This window comes from Ornithorhynchus anatinus, chromosome 6 (assembly GCF_004115215.2).
Source record: "Ornithorhynchus anatinus isolate Pmale09 chromosome 6, mOrnAna1.pri.v4, whole genome shotgun sequence".
NCBI lineage: Eukaryota > Metazoa > Chordata > Mammalia > Monotremata > Ornithorhynchidae > Ornithorhynchus > Ornithorhynchus anatinus.
Window position 1 is genome coordinate 47362829 of NC_041733.1, and position 20011 is coordinate 47382839.

Consider the following 20011-nt stretch of genomic DNA (forward strand, 5'->3'; position numbering starts at 1 on the left):
CCGGGCCCGGCCCGGGCCGCGGCCGCCCGGCCGCCGCCGGGGGGCGCTCCCGTGCGGGAGGCGCTGGAGGCCTACGCCGCCGAAGTGGTCCGCGTCGCCTTGGGCGCCATTCAGACGGAGCTGGAGGTCAGGAGGGAGGAGCGACGGGCCCCCCGGGGCGTCTCCGACCGGGGGCCGGACTCGAGGGCGGGCCGCCTCGACGACGAGATCGCGGTCGCCTGCGTCTTGGAGCCGCCGGCCGGCTCCCGGGACGACGGGGACGCCGCCCTCCCCGGGAGCCCGGCGGGGGACGGGAGCCCGGGCCGGCCCGCCTCTCCCGCCCCGCGGCGCCCCCTCCCCCGAGAGTGCGCGGCTCGCCCGTGCGTCCTCCACAGCGTGTTGGACGCCGACGACGCCGGAGAGCCGCGCGACCCCGAGCGGCTCAGAGCCCGCGTCCTGAGGGGCGTCGGCGCCACCCTCGGCGAGATGCTGCAGAGGGTCGGGGGCGGCCGGGAGCCGGCGCCCCGGGACCCCTCCCCGCCCGGCGGCCCCGGCGAGGCGCGTCCCCTCGAGCGGCTGCGGGCGGCCCCCGACCTGGAGGCTCGGATCCAGCTGGTGTCCGACGCCATCCTGGAAGACATCCTCGGGGGGCTGTGCCGCACGGAGGCGGACCGCCGGGCCCGGGACGCCGGAAGCGCGGGGGCCCCCGCCGGCCCGCCCCCGTCCGCGCTCGACGAGGTGGTCCGCTGCGCCGACGTCATCTCCTCCGTAGCGGCCGCCGTGGCCCGGGAGAGCGGCGGGGAGGGGGCCGCCGGGGAGGCCGCCGCGCCGCCCCTCCCCCCCCGACTGAGAACGGTGGCCTCGGAGATCCTCGGCCGCGTCCTGGCCCGGCTGGAGGGCCTGGCCGGGTCCGCCGCCGAACCCGGCCGGGCCGGCCGGAAGCACGGGAAGGTCACCTTCGCCCCGGCGGGGGCCGCGGGGGCCCCCGCGGCGGCGCGCCGGGACGACGGGGTCCGCCCGGGGGCGGGGGCCCGGGCCGTCCTGGAGGGCCAGGCCCGGAAGGTGTCGGGCGCCATCCTCCGGGCCATCCGGACGCAGCTCGCCGGACCGTCGGGGCCCTCCGGCCGAGGAGGGGCGGCGGGGGGCCCGTCCCGCCAGGAGAAGATCGTGATGAGCAACCTGGTCGATCTGATTTTGGACGCGATGCCGCCGGACATCTTCGGGGAGACGGGACTCGCCGAGAGTCCCGGTCCGGCCTCGGATCTCGGGGCCCGGCGCCGCCTCCCGGGCGGGGCCGAACCCGAGGCCTCCCCTCCGGGATCGACCCCGCCGGGCGAGGGGCCGCGGGATCCCCCCGGGCGCCGGTGCCTGGAGAGGGCCTTACGGAGAATGGAAGCGAAGCTCAGGGAACCCCAGAGCTCGCCCGTGACGCCCATCGCGCGACGGGTCCTGAGGGAGGTCTCGCTCACGGTCCCCGGCCCCGGGACCGCGCCCCTCCCGTTCGCCCGCCTCCGGGCCGCCGGGGAGCCGGCGGGCGGGACCCCCGGGGTCCGCCCCGTCCGCCGGAGCCCCGGCCCGCCCGCGTCGGAGGCGGACGTCGCGGCCGTGACGGACGCCTTCGTTCGGACCGTGTTCCGTGAGCTGTACGCGGCCGTGGGGACGGGCCGGCGGGCGCCGGGCGGGGGGCTCCCGCCCGTCGCCCCGGAACCCGGCCTCCCCGCTCTCCCGGCCCGCGAGGAGGAGGAGGAGGAGGAGGAGGAGGAGGAGGAGGAGGAGGCCGGGCCGCCGGGCCCGGGCGGAGGGGCGGCGGGCCCCGGCTCCGGGGGCGGGGTCGGTCTGGTGGAGGACATGGTCCGCACGGCCCTGGCGCGGCTGGGGGCGTCGGCGAGGTCGAGGGCGGGGGCCCCCGGCGGCCCCGGGGCCCCGGCGGGACCCCCGGCCCCGAGCGACCGGAGGCTGCCCCGGCTCTCCGCCGGGCGCCTCTCCTTCCGCTCGGTACGTTTCGGCCGGGAGGCGGCGACCGCGCCGGAGGACCCTCTCCCTCTCCCCCGGCTGGACGCCTACGCGTCGGAAGCGGCCGGCCGGATACTGCGGGAGATCAAACGCGGGTTGGAGGAAGGCGCCGGAGGGACCCCCCCGCGCTCTCCCCGCCTAGCCGCCGACAGCGCGGAGGCCGGGCGGATCGTCGACGCCGTGCTGGACGTCCTGTCGGCGAGGGGGAGGGCCGGCGGGCCCCCGCCGGAGGGGCCCGCCGGCCCGGGGCAGGGGGCGGGGCGGAATATCTTCCAGAGGGCCGGATATCGGTGGGAGCTCCAGGTCCGGATTCGGGACACCGTCCGGGCCGTCTTGGAAGACATCTCCGAAGAAACCCGGCGAGGGCGGCGGGTCTCCGCCCCCGGGGGGTCGGGCGGCGGCGGGCCGGCCGGCCGGCCCCCGGACGCCGTTCCCGGGTGGGCCGTGGCTTCGGTCGCCGGCGACGCGGCGGGTCTCGTGCTCCGGAACCTGACGCGGGCCTTGGGGGTCGCCCTCGCCGCTCGGGGGTCCGCCTCCCCCACCCTGCCCCCGCTCCCCCGCGGCCCCCTCTGCGTCCAAGAAGAGGCCGGCGGGGACCCGGCGGCGGCGGCGGCGGGGCAGAGATGGAGGAGCGGGTTCCTCCGGACCCGGGAGGAGGCGGCCCCGGCCGGAGAGGCGAGGGGGCGGCGACCTAGCGCACTGGGGAAGGGCGCGGCCGAGAACATCGCCAAGGCCCTCTCGAGCAGGTTGGAGACCTTCGCCGCGGAAAACCCGGCATCCCTGTCGAGCCTCGCCCCCGAACCGGCGAGGGGATCGCCCCCGCGGTTCTCCGAGCCCGGGCCGGGCGGCCTTCCGGCCCTCGCGCCGCCCGGGAGCGGCGCGGACGGAGCGGGGGAGGCCCCCGCCGCCCCCCGGGCCCGAGGCCGCTTCCCCGCGTACGCGGCGCTCGTCGCCGGCGCCGCCCTGAGGCTCATCCAACGGGACCTGGACCGAGAGGTCCGGGCCGCGGGCCCGGATCGGGACGACGCCTCCTCGCGCGAGAGGGTCACGGCCGGCGAGATCGTGCGCGCCGGCCTCGAGGCCCTGTCCGCCGCCCCGCCGGGAGACCCGGGCCGGAGGAGGCCCTCCCGACGCGCCGCTCCCTCCGATTCCCGAACGGCGCTCCGCGGGGAGGCCCCGGCGGCGGGGCCGGGCGGGGAGGACGCCGGTGACGGGACTCCGCGCCCTGACGATCCCGGGGATCCCGGCGGGTCCCCCGGGGGGAGCGAGAGGCGGGGAGGGCCCCCGGAGGAACTGCCGAGGAGGTGGCGGAGGTCGGGCCGGGGAGAGACGGCTCGGATGTCGAGGGCCGCGGAGGAGGTCCCGAGGAGGGCGGGCCGGCGGCCGACGGCCGGGGGCGGCCGGGGCCCGCCGGGGACCCCGGGGGACGGATCCGAGCCCCGGGCCCCGGCCGCCGCCGCCCCCGGCCGGGGAGGGGGCCCCCGGCCGCCCGTCGGCCGGGTGGCGGGCGACGTCGTCGAGAGCGTCGTCGGGAGGATGTGCTCCGTCCTCGCGGCGGACCCGGGAACGGGGGCCGGGGCGGCGCCGGGATCCGCCCCTCCCCCCGCCCCCTACGAGGACGGAGACGCCGGCGGAGCGGACGTCGCCCGGGCGGTGGCCGGAGAAGAGCTCGTCCGGAGGGTCCTGCGCAAGATGGCCGCCCGGGCGGCGCTGGAGGCGGAGGGGGCGCCCCCGGGGCGGCCCGGGCCCGACGCCGGGCCCCGGGGGCCCCCCGGCCCCGCGGGAGAGGATCCGGTCCCGCCGCCGTCCCCCGGCCCCTTCTCGACGGGAGACGGCCGCCCCCGCCGCCCGGCCTCGGCCGGGCCGCCCCGGGCGGAGCTGGAGGCTCACGCCCGAGAGATCGTGGGCGACATCCTGGAGACCGTCGTGCGGGGCCTTCACCGGCTGCAGGCGGAGCGGAGGCCGGCGGGCGCGGGGCCCCCTCCCCCCGACTGGACGGCGGAGGCCGGCGACGCGGCCGGGGCCGTCCCGAGGGACCTGAAGGCCGCCGGCCCGAGCGGCCTCCCCCGTCGGGCGACCCCTCCCCGGGCCGGAGGGCTCCCTTCCCCCCCGGGAGGGAGAGGGGTGGAGACGCCGCCGGGCGGGCGGCGGGCGGGGGCCGGGGACCCCGAGGGCGCCCGGCGGGAGATAGCGGCGGTCGCCGAGGACGTCGCGGGCGGGGTGCCCCCGGAGGCCCGGGGGTCGGGGCGGGCCGCGTCCCTCCCGGACGCGCCCCCCGCCGAAGCCGGGGAGAGCACGTGGCGCGACGGGCCCCGGGAGCCCCCCCCCGCCGCCCGCCGGGCGCAGGTCGAGCCGTTCGGCCGGGAGGTGACGGCCGTCGTCCCGGAGAAGCTGGAGCTGTGCCTTTCCCCGCCCGGGCCCTCCCCGGCGGGCACGGACCCGGCCGTCGGGAGGAAAGGCCAGACCCCTCGACGGAGTAAACGCGGGAGGCGCCCCCCTCCGTGGAAACGGGGCCCGGGCGCCGCTCCGAGCCGGCGAAAGAAAGCGAGGGCTCTCCCCGGCCCGGAGGCCGCCCGGGGGATGGTCGCCGGCGTCCCGCGCGCCTTGGAGAGGTTCGCCGACGGGCAGTTGGGACTCGGGTGCGCGTGCGAGCCGGCGGAGGCGCCCCCGGACGGCTCCCGCCCGCCGCCCGGCGAGAGGAGGCCGCCCCGACCGAGGCCGTCGAGCGACCCGTCCGCCGGGGCCCGACGGGGCGGCCCCCCGGCGGGGGGCTCGGCCCGGAGGACGGCGGTCCGGGTCCACGCCTTCCACGGCGAGCTGCGGGGCCGCGCCACGGAGGCCGTCGGCCGCGTGCCCGGGGTCACCGGCGACCTGCTGGACGGGGAGATCCTCCGGCCGGAGGCCGCCCCGCCGGGCGACGCCGGGGACCGCGTCCGGGCCAGCCGGGGCGTCCGTTCCCCGATGGACCGGGGCGGGCCGGGCCCCGGGAAGGCGGTCGCGCGGCCCTCGCCGGGCAACGCGCCCGCGGGCGGCCCGGCCCCGGGGGCCGGCCGCACGTACCTCGTCTACCGGGCCGAGCCGGCGGCGGGGACCGGGGCGCCCGCCCGGGGGCCCGGGGCCGGCCGCCTCCGGGAAGACCCGGGCCCCGTCGACGTGCCCGGCGCGGTGGTCCGCGCGGAGGACGGAGGGAAGCGGCGGGATGGGGCCTCCCCGTACCTCGCGCCGTCGCTCCGCTACTCCGCCGGCGAGGCCCCGGGCCCGGGGCCCCTCCCGGCCTCCGGGCCGAGGTGGTTCCGGAGAGACGGAGGGGCCCCGCCGGCGAGGGGCGGCCGGACCGACTCCCCGGAGCGGGGCCCGGCCTTCCGGGGAGGGGCCCCGCGGGAGGGCGGCGTCCGGGCCGGATGGGGCGAGGAGGAGCGGGCCTCCCCCACCGGCGGAGCCGGAGGACCCTCGCCCCCCGGGGCCCCGGGCGGGAGCGGGGCGGACCCCGGACCCCGCCTCCCGGTCGGGGACCCCGAGGACGCCGGCGCGTCGCCGCTGAAGATCCGCCTGGCGGCGGAGAGCATCGTCGACGCCGTCCTGGGGGGCTGCGGGGCCCGGGATCCCCCGCTCTTCCGGGGAGGCCCGGCGGAGACGCTCAAACCGTTCCTCGCCTCGCCGGAGACGCCTCCGCTCTCCGGGTCCCCCTCGCCGGCCCCCGCGGACGCGGGCCGGGGCCGCCGGCCCGTCAGCTGGAGCGGGGCGGGGCCCGGGGGCCCCGGGGAGGGGCGGGGAGCCCCCCGGGACCGCGACCGGCCCGCCGGAGAGGACGCCCTGCTCTCCAGATGGGAGAGCAAGCGGCCCCGCGGGGGCGGGCCGTCCGACCCCCCGAGACGACCGGAGGCCATAACCTTCGCCGAGCGGGACCTGGGCCCCGCCGAGATCCACCTGGTGGCGAGGCGGGTGGCGGAGGCCGTGGTCTCGTGCCTGAAGGGCCTGAGGATTCGAGGTGAGTCCCCGGCGTTGAAACGACCGGGTTTTTCCGGGGGGCGGGGGGGGGGGGGGGGACGGGGACGCGGAGAGGGGTTCCGTTCATCCGGACCCATCGCTGCAAGTCCGGCCCCAGATGAGAACAGCGACTGTGGTATTTGTTGAGCGCTCGCTAGATCCCACCCGCCGACTGGATTCCCCCGGGAGGCGGGAGACGCGGCCGGCGACCCGTTACCGGGTCCTCTCCCGAGCGCCCGGTCCCACGCTCTGCCCGCGGGAAGCGCTCGCTGAATACGAGGGGCTGACCGGCTCGCTTCCCGTGTGCCAGGCGTCGTAAGCGGGTGCCGGCGTCGGTGGGGGATCTCCGGGTCCCGCCGTCTGAAGGGGAGGGGAAACGGGGATCGAGTCCCCGTTTTCGCAGCGGGCGGGCGGCGGAGCTAGGGCGAGGACCCGGGTCCCCCGACTCCCGGGCCGGGGCTCCGCCCGCTAGGCCGCGCCACTTGGCTCGGTGGCAAGAGCCCGGGCTGGGGAGGCAGAGGTCCTGGGCTCGAATCCCGGCTCTGCCGCCTGTCAGCGGGCTGACTGTGGGCGAGTCGCTTCCCTTCTCTGGGCCTCAGCGACCCCATCTGGAAAACGGGCATTCGCCGTGAGCCTCACGTGGATCGACCCGGCGGCCCGGTGTCTCCCCCGGCGCCGAGAACGGCGCTCTGCACGTAGCGGGCGCTGAACCGGTACCCGCGTTACCGTTATCGCTATCACGACTTCTCGGCCGAGACCGTGGCTCTCGGCTCCCCCGGGGCGTCCCGCCGACGCCTGAGACGCAGAGTGTCCCGAAACAGAACTCCTCCTCTTCCTCGCTCTGTCTTTCCCATCCCTGAAGACATCGCCGCCGCCCTCCCCGTCTCGCGCTCCCGCGACCTCGGCGTCACCCGCGACTCCTGTCCCTCCTTCGGCCCGCGCGTCTGAGCCGTCGCCGGGTCCCGTCGGTTCCGCCCCACGGCGTCCCCTAAAATCGGCCCTTTCCCGTCCGTCCAAACCGCCGCCGGGCCCAGCCGGGCCCTCCCCCTGTCCCGCCCCGACGGCTGCCTCGGCCTCCCCGCTGACCTCCCGGCCTCCCGTCCCTCCGCCGCCCGCGTCGGGTTTCCTCCCCGAGACGTCGGGTCCGCGTCTCCCCGCTCCTCGGGACCCTCCGGCCGTCGCCCGGCCGCCTCCGCGACAGAACGGAAACTCGCTCCCGTCGGCTTCGGGGCCCTCCGTCGGCTGGCCGGTCTCCCGTTAATGTCGGCGTCCGTTAAGCGCTTACTGTGTGCGGAGGGCCGTTCTCGGCGCCGGGGGAGATGCGGGGTCATCGGGTCGGCCCACGCGGGGCTCACGGTCTCCATCCCGTTGTACAGATGAGGGAACCGAGGCGCAGAGAGGTGAAGTGACCCGCCCGCGGTCACACGGCTGTCACGCACTCCACCCCTCTCGACCGTATCTTGTCGGCCACTCAGCATGCGCGGAGCACCGAGCTAAGAGCCGGGGAAAGCCCGGCAACCACAGAGCAGGGAGACGCCATCCCCGCCCCCCCGGGGAAAGAGGAGTCGGGCGTTAAGAGAAACTACGGGTAGGGGAGGTGGTAGAATGTGAGGGTATTTAGATAAGGACCGGGGGATGGCGGCGAGTAGCGACGTGTTTGAGGCGTCCACAGCTAAGCACCTGGTCGGCGGGAAGGGGGAACGGGGGCTCGGTCGGGGAGGGCCTCTTGGGGGAGGTGGGGGTTTTCCTCGGAGGATCTTGAGGGCGCCGAGAGGGGTGGACCGTCGAATAACGCGACGACGATATTGGTTAAGCGCTCCCCCCGAGTGCGGGGGGAGATCCGGGCGAATCGGATTTTGGATCCACTCCCCGTCCCACTTGGGGCTCCCGGTCTCCACCCCCGTTTTCCGGACGAGGGAACCGGGAGAGGTGAAGGGACTCGCCCGAGGTCGCACAGCGGCCAGGCGGCGGAGCCGGGACGGGAGGCCGGGGCCCCCCGACTCTCCGGCCCGCCGGGTCCGCGGGGCCACGCGGCCGCCCCTGCGCGGCGGGAGGGAGTTCCGGGCCCCGGGGAGGACTCCCCTCCGCGGTGACTGTGCGCGCCGTGGAAGCGGTGGCGTCGTCTACGGGGACGGGAAAGACAGAGGGAGGCCGGGGGCCGGGTGGGAAGACGGGGAGTTCCGTTCGGGACACGCCGAGTGAGTGTGAGTCGGCGGCGGGATGTCCGGGAGAGCGGAGAGCCACGGTCTCGTCGGTCAGTGGCGTTTATCGAGCGCTCTCTGGGTGCGGAGCACTGGCCCGAGCCCTTAGGCGAGGACGGTAGAATCGAAAAGGCACGTTCCCTGCCCACGGCGAGCCGACGGTCTGGCGGGGGAGGCAGGCAGTAATAGAGATCGACCGATGACGGGGCGGGGGGGGGGGGGGGGGGGGGGGAGGGCGGACCCAAGGGCTGTGGGCCCGGGATGAAGGAAGGGAGCGAGTCGGGGCGAGCCGGAAGGGAGCGGGAGAAGAGGAGAGGGGGGCTTAGTCAGGGGAGGCCTCTTGGAGGAGGCGGGCCTTGGATAAAATGCCTTGAAGAGGGGAAGAGGGTCATCGTCGGTGAGATCCGAGGAGGGAGGGCGTTCCGGGCCAGGGCGGAGAGACGGAGGAGACGGAGGGCCGGCGAGCGGGCGGGCGCGAGAGGAGCGGAGCGAGCGGGCCCGGCCGGGGCGGGGGAGATCGGAGAGGGGAGGGAGGGAGGAGGGGGCCGCCGCGGGGCGGCCCAGCGGTCGGGGCCCGGGCCTCGCAGGCGGGAGGACCCGGGTCCTCGTCCCGGCCCCCGCCACCTGTCCGCCGGGTGACCTCGGGCCGGCCGCCGCACTTCTCTGGGCCTCGGTGACTCCGTCTGCGAAACGGGGATCGAGGCCGCGGGGCCGGGGACCGTGTCCGGCCTAACCGGGATCCGCCCCGGGGAGTTAGCGTTTTACGAATACGACGGTTATCGTTGTCGGAGAAGCGGCGTGGCCTAGTGCGAAGATACGCTCCCCACCAACCCCGCGGCACTTAGGTCCGGACCTTTATGGTCTGTGGGTTCCCTTATCCGTAATTGATTTGAACGTCCACCTTCCCCTGCGGACCGCCAGCTCCTCTTAATAATAATAATGATGATGATGACGACGACGATGGTATTTGTTAAGCGCTCACTACGTGCCAGGCTGTGTTCTGAGCTCCGGGGGAGATACGAGGTCGTCCCCCTTGGGGGGGGTCGCGGTCTTAATTCCCATTTGGCAGATGAGGTCGCTGAGGCCCGGGGAGGCGAAGTGACTCGCCCGAGGTCACCCGGCTGACGAGCGGCGGGGCCGGGATTAGAACCCGCGACCCCCGCCTCCCAGGCCCGGGCTCTTGCCACGCTAAGCCGTGCCGCCGCTCGGGGGCAAGGGTCACATCTACCCGATCTGCCGCGTGCCGGGTTCCCGAGCGCTCAGTACAGCGCCCTCCGCCCGATTTAAGCGCTCGGGAAATATCGGCGATCGACTGATGGGTCGTACCCTTTCGGAACTGCCCGGCCAGAGTCGCCTACGTGGAAGCGGGAGTTCCCTTCACCCCCGCCCGCCGATTTTCAGAGCGCCCCCCCCCCCCCCCCGCCGTCGGCCCACCCCTTCGAGCCCCTCACGGTAACGATAACGACGGTCGTTGACGATAACGATCTGCCCGCTCGTCTGCTGCGTGACCTTGGGTGAGTCACCTCCCTTCTCCGGGCCTCGGCGCCCTCGTCCGTAAACGGGGATTGAGACCGGGAGGCCCCGCGTGGGACGGGGGCCGCGTCCTACCCGGTCGGCTCGCGTCCACCCCGGCGCGCGGTACGGTGCCCGGCACGCGGTAGGTATCGTCGTAACGGTGGGGTTGGATGAGCGAGCGTTTACTCTGTCAGTCGGACAGTCCTACGTATCGACGCCGGGCGTCGAGCGCTTAGTACAGTGCTCTGCGCCTGGTAAGCGCTCAATAAATAGAATCGAACGAGAGTCGGCCAGAGACCGCGAGCGTTGACCGGATGCCGTTACCCGAGGGGTCGTCTCGTCCCCTCCCAAGCGCCGAGGACGGCGCAGAGCCGGCGCTCACCCCGCCTCTCCGATGGTTCCAGGTCCCTACGACCGCAAGGCCGCCGGCGTTTCCATCCCGTCGCGGAAGATGGCCGTCCGTCGGCCGGAGGCCCGGCCGCCCCCGGCGGGCCTCGGGCGGGCCCCCGGCCCGCCGTGGATCGGGGAGACCGAAGCCTCCCTGGAGCGGCTGTGCCGGCACCTGACCGACGCCGTCGTCTCCCGGGTGGTCGCGCGGGTCTCCGACGGCCCCGCCCGGCCGCGGGCGCCCCCGGCCCCCGACCCGGTGGTGTCCGTCCTGTCCCGGGGGCCGGGGCTGAGGCGGACGGAGCGCCTCGCGGTGCCCGTGAGCGCCCTGGCCTCGGGCGTCGCGGACGCCGCCCTGCGGATCCTCTCCGACGGCAACATCCTGCGGGCCGCCCGGACGGGGGGCCGGCCTGCGGCCTACGGCTGGTGCCCGGGGGTGTCCGACGCCGACCTGGACGAGGTCTCCCGGGACCTCCTCGTGGCGGCGATTCACGCGTTGTCCCGGGGGTTCCGAACCGGGGCCGGGCCCGGGCGTCGAGAACGACCCTCCCCCGAGCCGGAGGGCGCCCGCTTCCCGGGGGGCCGCCCGGGGGGACCCCGGGGCCTCGCGGACCGGGCGGCCCCGGGCGGCCCGACCCGGCCCCTCGCCGACAGGATCGACCGCCTCCTCGGCGGCCTGAGGAGCGACGCGTCGAAAGAGCTGGTCGAGAAGGTGTTCCGGATCGTGTCGGACCTGTTCCCGCCCGGGGACCGCCCCGGGGACGGTCCGGGCCCCCCGCCGTACCGCCTCGGCGCCGGCGGACCGGAAGACGACCTGGGCCTGTCCCCCGGGTCCGCCTTCCTGCTGAAGGTGGTGTGCGAGAAGCTCATCCGGACGCTCCTGGAGCGGTGCGCCCATCTCGAGCGCGACGCCCCCGGGGCTCTGCTCGAGGACCTGTCGGAGCGGCTCCTCCCCCCGGTTCGGAGGCCCGGGGGAGGCGACCCCCGGCGGCCCCGGAGGGCGGCGGACGCCGGCCCGGCGGAGCCGCGACGGGGAGGCCCGGGGTCCCCGGGGGAGGCCGAGGCCGAGGCCGGCCTGGAGCCGTCGGACTCCCTCCTGAGCGTCGTCTCCCACCGCCTGGTCGGGTCCCTGATGGAGAAGCTGGCCGCCGCCGCCGGCGGTCGTCCCCCGCCGCCCCCTCTCCCCTCCGGGGGCGGGGACGGGGAGGCGGCCTCCGGCTCCCCGTCGGGGAGACCGGGACCGAGGCCCGCCGGAGGAGCCCCGCCGCCGCCCGGGGGTCCGGCCCCGGGAAGCGGGGAGACGGAAGGGGCGGCGGCGCCCGGGCCCCCGAGCCCGGCCGGGCCGGACGCCCACGTCTACTCGGCCACGTTCGTGGAGGCGGTCGTCTCCGACCTCTGCTCCCAGCTCTTGGTCGCCTTCCGGGACGGGGCCGGGGGCCTCCCGGAGGCGGGGCTGGACGAGATGAACGCGCGCTTCGTGGAGCCCGTGGTGGAGGCCTTCAACCGGGCCCGGGTCCGCGTCCTCCGGGACGCGGAGGAGCGGCTGTGCTTCCCGCCGCTGCGCGGGGAGGCCGTCGACCGGGTCGTCGAGTCCGTCTTCGGCGAGGTGCTGCGGGGGTACCGGGCCCGGGCGGCCCCCGGGCGGGGGTCGGCCGGCGACCTCGAGGCCCTGGCCGAGAGGACCGCCCTCCTGGTCCTGGGAGAGATCCCGGACCACCGGCTCCCGCCGTGCTTCGCGGGGAAGCTGCCGCCCGGCGCCTACTCCCCGCTGCGGGCCGAGGACGTCCTGCGGGGGCTCGGCGCCGACCTGCGGGCCGGCCCCGCCGCGTACTCCACCGTGCTGCCTCGCTCGTTCCTGGAAGAGGTGATCCGGAGGCTCGTGGGGCGGCTCCTCCCCCCGCCGGCCGGGGGGCCCGGCGACGGGGCGGCGCGCGCCGCCGCCGAGGTCGCGCGGGCCGTCTCCAGGCACGGGATCTGGCTGGCCGGCCGCGAGGCCGGGGGAGACGACCGCTCCGCGGCGGCCCCGCGGAGGATGGCGGACTCGGTCTACGGCAACCTCCTGCGGCTGGCCGGCTCCCGGCGGGCCGTGCGGAGGAGCGTCGCCGGCCGGAGCCCGCGGGTCGTCGACCGGATCGCCGGCTTCATCGTTCAGGAGATCGCGGACCATCACCTCCGGCCCTTCCTGTCCGCCGGCGGGGCCCCCCGCTTCGGGGCCGAGGCGGACCCGGCCCCCGCCCCGGGCGTCTGCCCCGCGCCTCCCCCGGGGGACGCCCCGCCCGGCCTCTCGTCCGAGGTCTTCCCCCCGGGAGGAGGCGGGGCCGGAGAGCGGGCGGTGGGGGCCGGAGACGACGTGGACCGGCTCGTGGACTCGGTGTACGGCGACGCGCTGAGGCGGCACGGGCTGGACCCCGGGGCGGACGGGGGCCCGGCGGCGGCGGCCCCCTCGGACCGCCTCCCCCACCCCCTCTTCTCCGGGGAGCGGGCGGCTCCCCCGGCCGCGGCCGACGCCGCGGTCCGCACCCCGGGCCCCTACGGCACCGTGCTGCCGTACGCGTTCCTCGAGGACCTGATCGTCGGGCTCCTGGCCCGGATCTTCCCCTCCAGCCCCCCGAGGGGCGGGCCCGGGGACCCGCCGCCGGCCGGCCTGAACGCCGTGGCCTCGCAGCTCGTCGGCGACATCAGGGCGAAGATCTCGAGGCACGAGATCGGGTTCTCCCGGGACGGGGAGGCGGCGGCCGTCCACTCGGAGGAGGAGGTCCAGAGCCTCGTGGACTCGGTCCTGAGCGGCGTCGCGCGGGAGTCCGGCCCGCGGGCGGGCCCGGCCGCCGGCGGCCCCGGGGACGTCCCGACCGACCGGATCGCCGGGGCCGTCGTCCGGAGCGTCTGCCGCCGGCACCTGCGGCCGTTCGTGACCGGGAGGGGCCCCCCCCGGCCCGCCGGCGAGAGGACGCCCTGGTTGGGCCTCGGCGCCCGGATCTACCCCTCCGCCTTCTTGGAGGAGATCACCTCCGGGGTCGTGGCCGAGATCGTCGGCGGCCGGCCGGGGGGCCCGGGGGGCCGGCCGGACGAGCGGGCCTCGGGGCTGGCGCGCGCGGTCGCCGAGGAGTTCGCCGGGGCCCGGGTCAGCGTCCTCTCCCGGGCCGCCGAGGAGGCCCTGGGCCTGCCGCCCGTCGAGAAGGCCGTGACCGCCGGGATAGCGGACAGGGTCCGCCGGCGGGTCCTGGGGGTGCCCCGCTTGGCCCGTCGGGGCGACCCGGGCACCCTGGCCGCGGAGATCACCGCGACGGTCCTGGCGGAGACCTGCCACTTCCAGCTCCAGGCCCGCCTGAAGGGGCGGGTCCCGCCCGACTCCTACTCGACCCTGGACGCGGAAGCGGTGGCTCGGAGGGTCCGGGAGCGCCTGGGCCCCGGCGGGCCCGCGGGCCGCGCCTCGCCCTTCTCCTGCGCCCAGGTGGAGGAGATGGTCGCCCGGCTCCTGCCGCGGGCGGCCCCCCGGCCCGGCCCCGCCGACCCCGCCTTCCGCGAGACGGTCTCGGGCCCGGTGAGCGAGGCCGCGACCTCGGTCCCCGGGCACGCCGTCCGCGTCGCCGAGCGGGGGCCCGGCGGCGGGGGGGGCCCGGCGGCGGACCTCGAGCGCGCGGCGGCCGCCGCCTCCGCCGACCTCTCCCGGGCCCGTCCGGACGGCACCCTCCGGCCGGAGGGGAGCCGGGATCCGGGTGGCCTCCCCGGCCCCGAGCCGGCGGGCTTCGGCGCCCGGGCCGTCGTCGACCACCGCCTCCGCTCCCCCTCCCCGGGAGGAGCCACCCGGGCCGAGGCCGCCGTCTCGCCGGCGGCGGACGGGGCCGGGGGCCGGCTCAGCCGGTCCCGGGTGGCCCTGGCCAACTCCGCCCCGTTCCTGGAGGAGGTCCTCTCGGCCCTCCTGAGCAAAATCCTCTACGCCTTCGCCAACAACGTATTCTACACGGACGGCCCGCCCGGCTCCGCCTCCAAAGTGACCGGCGTCGTGACGGGCCTGGTGGGGGCCGTCGTGGGAGAGTTCGCCGAGGCGCGGATCGCCTTCACCGAGGGCCCGGCCTGGGACCTGGCCTCCTGCCCGAGAGCCCGAGAGATGGTGGGCCGGATGGTCGACTCCGCGTACGACGGCATCCTGGGCGAATACCGGTCCCTCATCTTCCTTTACCGAGACGTCCAGAGGGACCCCGGGCCCCTGGGGCGGAAGATCTACCATTTAGTCCTGGGCGAGATCTACGATTACCAGATGGAGGCCCTGGTCTCGGGCGAGGCGCCGGCGAGCCGCGCCTCGCTCAGGGCCGAGAAGATCGTCGCCGACGTGCTGGGGGCCATCGGCCCGGGGAGCCCGGCCCCGCCCTCGTGGGTCGCGGCGTTGCCCCGTTCCCTGGTCGAGGAGATGATCTACAAGCTCCTGACGCGCATCCTGCCCTCGTACTCGCCCCCGGCGGCGCCCGAGGCGGGAGCGCCGGCCCCGCCCTCCCCCGGCTCCCCCGAGGCGGCTCCGCGGCCCACCCCGGACGTCCTGTCGGGAACCTCGGCGCGCGGGATCCGGCCGGCCGCCGCCGGGCGGGGGACGCGGCCCGGGCCCGGGCAGCGGAGCCGGGAGGCGGCCGACGCCGTCCGCCGGAAGGTCCCGGAACGCCCCGCCTCGCCGTCGGGAGCGGAGGGAGACCCGGGGGCGGAGGCCGGGAGGGCCGTCTCCGGGGCGGCCGGCCTGCCGGTGAAGGAGCTCGTCGATCGGCCCCTCGACCCGCTCCCGGAAGGGGCCGGGGCCGCCCCGCCGGGCCCGGTCGGCCGGAGCGAGACCCCCCGGTCGCCGAAGGGAGGGGGGCCGCCGGCGTCGGCGTCGCCCCCCGCCGTCTACTCGGCCGCCTTTTTAGAAGACGTCGTCTTGGGGCTCGTCCACAGAATCTGTTCCCTGCCCGCTCCCGGGGGCCCGGAAGGAGACGTCCCGAGGAGGGCCGCGAAATTGGTCGACTCGCTGACGGAGGAGTTGCGGAAGAACGACGTCCGGGTCCTGCCAGACGCCGAAGCGAAGCTCTCCTGCCCGCGGGTGGACGGGGAGACGGTCGGCAGGATCGCCGACTCCGTGTACGATCGGGTTTTGGAGAACTACGGCGGCTCCGAACGAGACGTCTACAGAGACCTGAACGAGGACGACAAGGCGCTGGTGGAAATGCTCGTGGGCCTGGCGAAGAAGGCCACCTCGGCCTTCCGGCTCCGGCCCCTCTTTTCCGGAGGCTGGTCGTCCTTCCTGCTGTCGTTCCTCGAGCCCGGCGACGTACCTCACGGGGCCAAGAGCCCTCCGCCGGGGGCGACGGAGACGGTCCTCGCGGGGGAGACGCCCGGGCCGCCGGCGGAAGCCGCGCCGCTCGCGGACCCGACGCCCCGGCCGCCCGAAGACGCGCCGCACAGATCCCAAAGGCCCAGGCCGCCGTCGAAAGCCACGCCGCCTGCCTCCGGAACGCCCCGGCCACCGAGAGCCGCGCCGCTCGCGTCCCAAGGGCCCGGGCCGCCTCCCAGAGCGACGCCGTTCGCATCCGGATCGCCCAAGCCGCCGAGGGCCCCGCGGCCCGCGCCCGAGACGCCCGGGCCGCCGCCGGGGGCCGCGCCCGAGACGCCCGGGCCGCCGCCGGAGGCCGCGCCGCTCGCGTCCCAAGCGCCCGGGCCGCCGCCGGCCGCACCGCTCGCATCCGGGTCGCTTGAGCCGCCGCCCGGAGCCACGCCGTTTCCGCCTGAGGGGCCCCGGCCGCCACCGAAAGCGACGCCACCCGCGTCTGCGACGCCGAAAGCCTCGCCGCTCGCCCCCGAGGTTCCCGAACTGCCGCCCGGAGCCACGCCGCCCGCGTCCAAGACGCCCAAGCCGCCGCCCGAGACCGCCTCCTTGGCGTCCGAGACGGACAGCGGTCTGGGAGCCAGCTGGGAAGGTTCCCGCCGAAGCGCCGCTCGCCCTGCTAGCCCCAAGGGGAAAAGGTGCTCGGCGGACTCCGACTCGCACGGACCCCGGGTGCCGAAGCGGTACCGGCGGCGGAGGGCGGAACCGGGGTGGGCGGACGTGTACGATGACCTGCCCGCCTCCTACGAGGACGTCCAGAACGTCATCGAAAACATCTACAGCAACATCCTGTACAGTTCCGACTCCCAGCTCTCCGCGAGGGCGGGGAGTCGCTCCGTGGATCAGCTGAGGAACGTGATCCGGCGGCTCGTCGAAATGCAGGATCCGCCGGCCGCCGCCCCGCGCCATTCGAGGGACCGGGGCGTCCCCCCGGCCCCCCCGCCGCCCCCGCCCCCCGTCTTCTCCGCTTCGTTTTTGGAAGAGGTCCTCACGGAAATCGTCAACAAGTTGGTCTTCTCCTCCCCGCCGGGCGACCGGGACCGCGAGGAGCCCGAGGCCCGGGCCGGGGAGGGCGACGGAGGGCTCTTCGAGACGGCCATGAGGTTGGTCGACTCCGTCGCCAGGGAGCTGGCGGAAGCGCAGGTCCGGGTCCTGAGGCGGGAGGGGGAGGCCGGGGGTGCGGCCTCCGCCGACCGGACCGCGGTGGACAGGGCGGTCCACTCGTCGGTGTGCGGGGTCCTGCGGGACTACGGGCCCCCCGACGCCATCCGGGCCCACCTCGAGGAGGGGGACGCGGAACTGGCCGAGACGCTGACGGGCGCCGTGGTGGCGGGGCTCCTGGAGCACCGGCTCGACCCGCCCCCGCCCGGCGAGGGGCCGGACCCTCCCGGCTCCGTCCTGGAGCCCGAGGAGGTGGTGAGGAGGGTCCGCCAGGCCAGCGGGAGGAGCGCCCGGGGGCCTCGGCCCCCGACGCCGCCCGCCGTCACGCTGCCCCACGCGTTCCTGGAGGACCTGATCGCCGCCGTCCTGGCCAGGATCTTCTCGCCCCCCGCCGCCCCGCCGCGGGGGCCCCCGGGGGCCGGGGGGCCCGGCGGCTTCTCCGAGCTGGGCTTCGTCCAGATGAAGCTGGTGAGCACGGTCCTGACGGAGATCTCCAAGGAGCGGAGCCTGAGCATCCGGGACGCGGAGCTCCCGGGCCCCGGCGACGACGAGGTCCTGCGGGCGGCGGCCGAGTCGATCTACGCCCGCCTCCTGCCCCGGTTCGGGTCCCCCGCGGCCCTCCGGGAGTGCGCCGCCGGGGGCTGCCGAGTCCTCTCGGAGACCATCGCGGACGGCGTGATCCGCGAGGTGTCCGGCGACCGGCTGCGGACGTATTTCTCCGGGGGGCTGACCCCCGGCCGCCGCGGGGAGGTCGACGCCGTCGCGGGCGACGTCCTCCGGGGGACCGGCGGGGCCGCGGGGCCCCCGCCGCCCGGCCCGCCGGCCCGCGGGCGGTCGCTGCCCTCGGACCTCTTGGAGGAGGTCGCCGTCAGGTTCCTGACCAAGCTGCTGTCCGGGTTCCCCCGGGGGAACCCCGGGGAGGAGGACGACGGAGGGCCCCCGGAGACCGAGATGGCCGGCGTCGCCTCGAAGGTCGTCGGCTCGCTGCGGGAGTCGCTGTCCCGGAGCGAGATCCGCCTGGTGCGGCTGGTCAGCGAGGCCCGCCCCTCGCGGAGCGGGGCGGGGGACCTCGCCGACCGGATCGCCGACGCCGTCTACCGGGGCCTCCTGAGCCAGGCCGGCTCCCTGGCGGCCGTCTTCGAGGACCTGCTCGGCGAGGGCGGCGCCCCGGCCGACGCCATCGGCTCCCTGACGATCGGGGCGATGGAGGACTCGGAGTTGCGGCCCGGGCCGGCGGGCGAGGCGGCCCCCGGGAGAGGCGACGGGGGCCTGGAGGCCGGCGGGATCGTCCGGAGGGTCCTGGGGATGGTGGGCGCGCCCCGGGCGCGCCCCCCGCCGCCGGCCGCGTTGGTCCAGGAGGCCCGGGTCCCGTTCCTGGCGAAGGTGGCGGCCCCGCCGCGGGCCGGGCCCCCGGAGAAGGGTCTCCCCGAGCCGGAGCTGCAGCGGATCGCCTCCCGCCTGAAGCGATCCGTGGAGGCGGAGACGTCCAGGGGCGACGGCGGCCCGGCGGCCGCGGGCCCCGCCGAAGACGTCGAGAGGGTCTCCCAGGTGGTCGACTCCATCTACTCCAGCGTCCTCCGGGAATCCGGGTCGGAGGAGGACCCCCTGGACGAGCTCCGGGGCCTCGGCGGCGACCTCCCGGAGAGAGCGGCCGGCCTGATCGTCGACGAGATCTCCGCCCTGCCGGGCCCGGCCGGCACGCCGCCCTCGCCCGCCGCCGCCCTCGGGGACGCGGAAGCGGAGGGGGCCGGGGCGGGGCCCCCGGAGGGCTCCGACGGCGAGGCGGGGGAGGGCCCGGGCCCCCCGCCCCGGCCCGAGGACCCCCCGCTCAAGGTCGTCCCCTGCATCGGGGCCAGGCCGGTGAAGATCGACCCGTCCATCGTCTCCGAGCACCTGGCGGTGATTTCCGTGAAGACCCAGTCCCTGGAGGAGCTGAAGAAGCAGTGCCTGTCCAAGACCGGGCTGAGCCTCGGGGAGCTCCGGAAGGCCTCCATCGCCGGCAAGAGCTGCTCCTCCGGCGGCTCCATCGGAGACCGCAAGAAAGAGCGACGCATCTCCCTCGATAACACCGGGCGGCTGGACGTGAAGCCCTTGGAGGTGAGGACGGGGGCGAAGGGAACGGATTCCGGACCCCCCCCCCCCCCCCCCCCCCCGCCCCGGGGGGATCTGGGAGGAGGGCCGGAATCGGTTTCCGTTTCGGGGGCCTCTGCCGGGCGGAAGCGTCGAGTGACCGGTCGGCCTCCCTCCCGGGGTCACCCGCGGCCGATGCCCGGTGGAGACTCGACTCCATCGGCTGAATTCGGGGCGCGCCGTTAAATCTGGGGCGGGGGGGGCGGCGCGGGGAGGATCCTTCGATCGGTGGCACTTAGATCTATCGATAGATTGGTGCGTTGGTATTTATTGAGCGCTTACTGCGTGCAGAGCCCCGTGCTCAGCGCTTGGCGTGTACGATTCGGCCACAGATAGGGACAACCCCTGCCCGGCGACGGGCTCGCGGTCTAATCGGGGGAGACGGACGGCCAAAATCGAGGCGACGTAATCACGATAGACGGATATTCATTCAGTAGCATTTATTGAGCGCTTACTATGTGCGGAGCGCGGCACCCAGGGCTTGGAATGTGAGATATGATCCCTGCCCTCGAGAACCTTCAGTAACGATGGTAATTATGGTATCGGTCAAGTGCTTATTCTGCGACGGTTGCCGGGGTGGGTACAGGCAGATCGGGTCGGACCCGATCCCCGTCCCGCATGGAGGCTCGCGATCTCAATCCCCATTTTACAGATGAGCCAACCGAGGCAGGGAGAAGCGAGGTGACTGGCCCGAGGCCACGCGGCAGAGCTGGCATTTAGAGCCCGTGACCTTCGGCCTCCCGGGCCCCGGCCCCTCCCCGCTTGGCCCGTGCCCCTTCCCCGAGTATCCACTTCGGCGCCTAACCAATACCACGGTTATTATTATATCATCATCGTCATCATCGTCAGATGAGGTCCCGCGGCAGGCCGGCGGCGGAGCCGGGGTTCGGACCCAGGCGCCTCCCGCCGGGCCGTAGTCCGCACGTTGCCCCTTTTCTAACCGCACCCGAAGCGCGCTCGGAGTTGTCTCTCGATTCACCAAATAACGCTGCTGCTGCTGCTGATGGTATTTGCTAAGCCCTCGCCATGTGCCGAGCACCGTTCTAAGCGCCGGGGTGGATCCACGGTCGTCAGGTCGTCCCACGTGGGGCTCCCGGTCTTCGTGAGAAGCAGCGTGGCTCAGTGGAAAGAGCATGGGCTTTGGAGTCAGGGCTCGTGAGTTCGAATCCCAGCTCTGCCACTTGTCGGCTGTGTGACCGTGGGCGAGTCACTTCACTTCTCTGTGCCTCAGTTCCCTCATCTGTAAAATGGGGATTAAGACCGTGAGCCCCACGTGGGACGACCCGATTCC

General features: G+C 76.0%; 1 protein-coding gene across 1 annotated transcript in view; it reads left to right on the plus strand.

The window, feature by feature from the left end:
• FSIP2 (fibrous sheath interacting protein 2) overlaps window positions 1-20011 on the plus strand; it is a 50184-nt gene that overhangs the window by 21267 nt on the left and 8906 nt on the right. Inside the window, exons 15-19 of the mRNA XM_039912322.1 lie at window positions 31-1731; window positions 1825-3381; window positions 3781-5697; window positions 5749-5980; window positions 10100-18687. Of these exons, the coding sequence (XP_039768256.1) occupies window positions 31-1731; window positions 1825-3381; window positions 3781-5697; window positions 5749-5980; window positions 10100-18687 (13995 nt within the window). The remainder of the gene's footprint in view (window positions 1-30; window positions 1732-1824; window positions 3382-3780; window positions 5698-5748; window positions 5981-10099; window positions 18688-20011) is intronic.